Source organism: Habropoda laboriosa, unplaced genomic scaffold (assembly GCF_001263275.1).
Source record: "Habropoda laboriosa isolate 0110345459 unplaced genomic scaffold, ASM126327v1 scaffold203, whole genome shotgun sequence".
NCBI lineage: Eukaryota > Metazoa > Arthropoda > Insecta > Hymenoptera > Apidae > Habropoda > Habropoda laboriosa.
This window is the reverse complement of record NW_017100358.1, coordinates 1471113-1473223: the sequence shown is the minus strand read 5'-3', so window position 1 is coordinate 1473223 and position 2111 is coordinate 1471113. Positions and strand designations below refer to the sequence as shown.

General features: G+C 48.9%; 1 protein-coding gene across 1 annotated transcript in view; it reads left to right on the top strand.

Moving 5' to 3' along the window:
• LOC108574666 (homeobox protein abdominal-B-like) overlaps window positions 1-1970 on the top strand; it is a 6737-nt gene extending 4767 nt beyond the window's left edge. Inside the window, exons 3-4 of the mRNA XM_017937289.1 lie at window positions 870-1308; window positions 1423-1970. Of these exons, the coding sequence (XP_017792778.1) occupies window positions 870-1308; window positions 1423-1672 (689 nt within the window). The 3' untranslated portion in view covers window positions 1673-1970. The remainder of the gene's footprint in view (window positions 1-869; window positions 1309-1422) is intronic.
• The last annotated feature ends 141 nt before the right edge of the window (window positions 1971-2111 follow it).

Genomic DNA, 2111 nt, shown 5'->3' with positions numbered 1-2111 from the left:
AAATTTTACTCTCCTTGGAAAATTGTGTTTGGAAATTATTTTCCTACTGCAGATTGCGAAGACCCGTAAAAAGAGAATCTTATTTACGTTCGTATTAATTATCTTAAATATTGGAAAAAGAGTTTAGAACTTGCTATAGATGAAACGATGCGCCATTAGGTAATGCAATACCTAATATCAATTACAATGGACAACATCGTGTATCAGGTAGGTACATTCCCCTGTGAACCGGAGCACGATCGTGTAAAAAATAACGAAAAAATGGTTCATCGATACTGGATTCCAGCAAAACGGCTAATGGTACTAGTCTATATTAACTATCGCTATTAGTCGGGTGTTACGCTTGTCCATTCAAATCAATTCTCATAATTGATTCTCACAATTAATAATACTTAGAGTCTCGTTGAAAGATAAAAAAGTGGTCTAATCTTAAAGAGAAATCGGTCGGTACTTACGTCTCTCTGTTACCCGTATCGACCGGTTGGTTTGATTCGACGCGTAGACGAGTGTCAACAGAGATTTCATTCGGAAAAAAGGCTAACGGTGTTGGTTACGCGCCGATACGTCGACTAACGAACCGACGTATTTGCTCTCGTTTCCGCCGGCCTGCACCGATCTAACGATTCCACCGGCCGCAAAAGAAGGGAGAACAGGTACGACTGCTTTTCCCATTTTTCCAACTCTACCTGCTGCAAATCGTTCAATTTGATTCGACGAGCCCGTAACCGACGACAAATAACGTCGAGAATGTAAAAATTTCTAATTCGTTAGAGCTATATTTCTAGTTAGCAACTAGGCTGTCCTGTAACTGGCAAACTAATTGTGTTAAGTGATGTGGGGTTCCTCCCCATCTTCCTTGTTTCCCACAGGTTCCCTGGCGGGAGTGGGCGTCGGAGTCGGCGTCGCCGGGATGGGCTGCGGTAGTTCGAACCCTCTGGAGTGGACCGGGCAAGTGACGGTGCGAAAGAAACGCAAACCGTACTCCAAGTTCCAGACGCTCGAGCTCGAGAAGGAGTTCCTATTCAACGCGTACGTCTCGAAGCAAAAACGATGGGAACTGGCGCGCAATCTGAATCTAACCGAGCGACAGGTGAAGATCTGGTTCCAGAATCGACGCATGAAGAACAAGAAGAACAGCCAACGGCAGACGCAGCAGCAGAACAACAACAACAACAGTAGCGCCAACAACGCGAATCACCACGCGGCGACCGGTAGTCATCACCATCCGAGCGCCGCGCATGCGCCACCCTCGAGTCACCACGTGGTCGCGCAGGCGCACCACGCGAACGGTTCAGCGAAGCATCATCAGTGACCCGTGGCCTTCTCTGGGGTCGTATTCGGCCATCCTCATCACAGCAGCCACCACGGCTCTACAGTGGCGAACGGTTGCGCCGGGACCGGGAACGGCACGGGGACCGGAAGCGGTGGTGGCGGGCACACCGGGACAAGCCACGGGAGCCTGGTTACAGGTCACAGCCATACGCTTCACGCGCCCCAACCTCAAACGCCTCTGCCGACCCACGCGGCCGGTGCCTCGAGCACCGGCACGCCTCCCACCGCCGTCGTTCATCCGCACATTCACGCACACGCTCATCATCATCAGTTGGCGCACGTGGCTCAGCAGTATCCTGCGCTTCTTCATCATCAAACGCCTCATGGCCTGGCCGCCTGAACACCACCATCCTTCAGGCTCATTCTTCCACGCCCCAGAGAATAACAACGAGTCGACGAGTCGTCCGCGTATACACACACACACACACATACACACACACACAAATATACACGTATATATATATAGAGAGAGAGAGAGAGAAACGGCTCGCCACCCTTGCAACGCAACTTCTCATCGTCTTCGTCCTCGTCGTCGTCGTCGTACTTCGTGGCCAGTCGTTGTCATTCGTGAATCGACAGCCATGGACGAAACAACGCGATTGGATAGATAGATCATATATACCCACAGAAACACACACACACACTTGTCGAACTTTGTTCAAGCAGCTGTTGAAAGACTGCCTAATACCACATGTAAGGAGGGAGAAGATAATGTTTCGCGAGTAGTATATTATTATTATTATTATTATATTATTTTATTATTATTAATATTATCATTA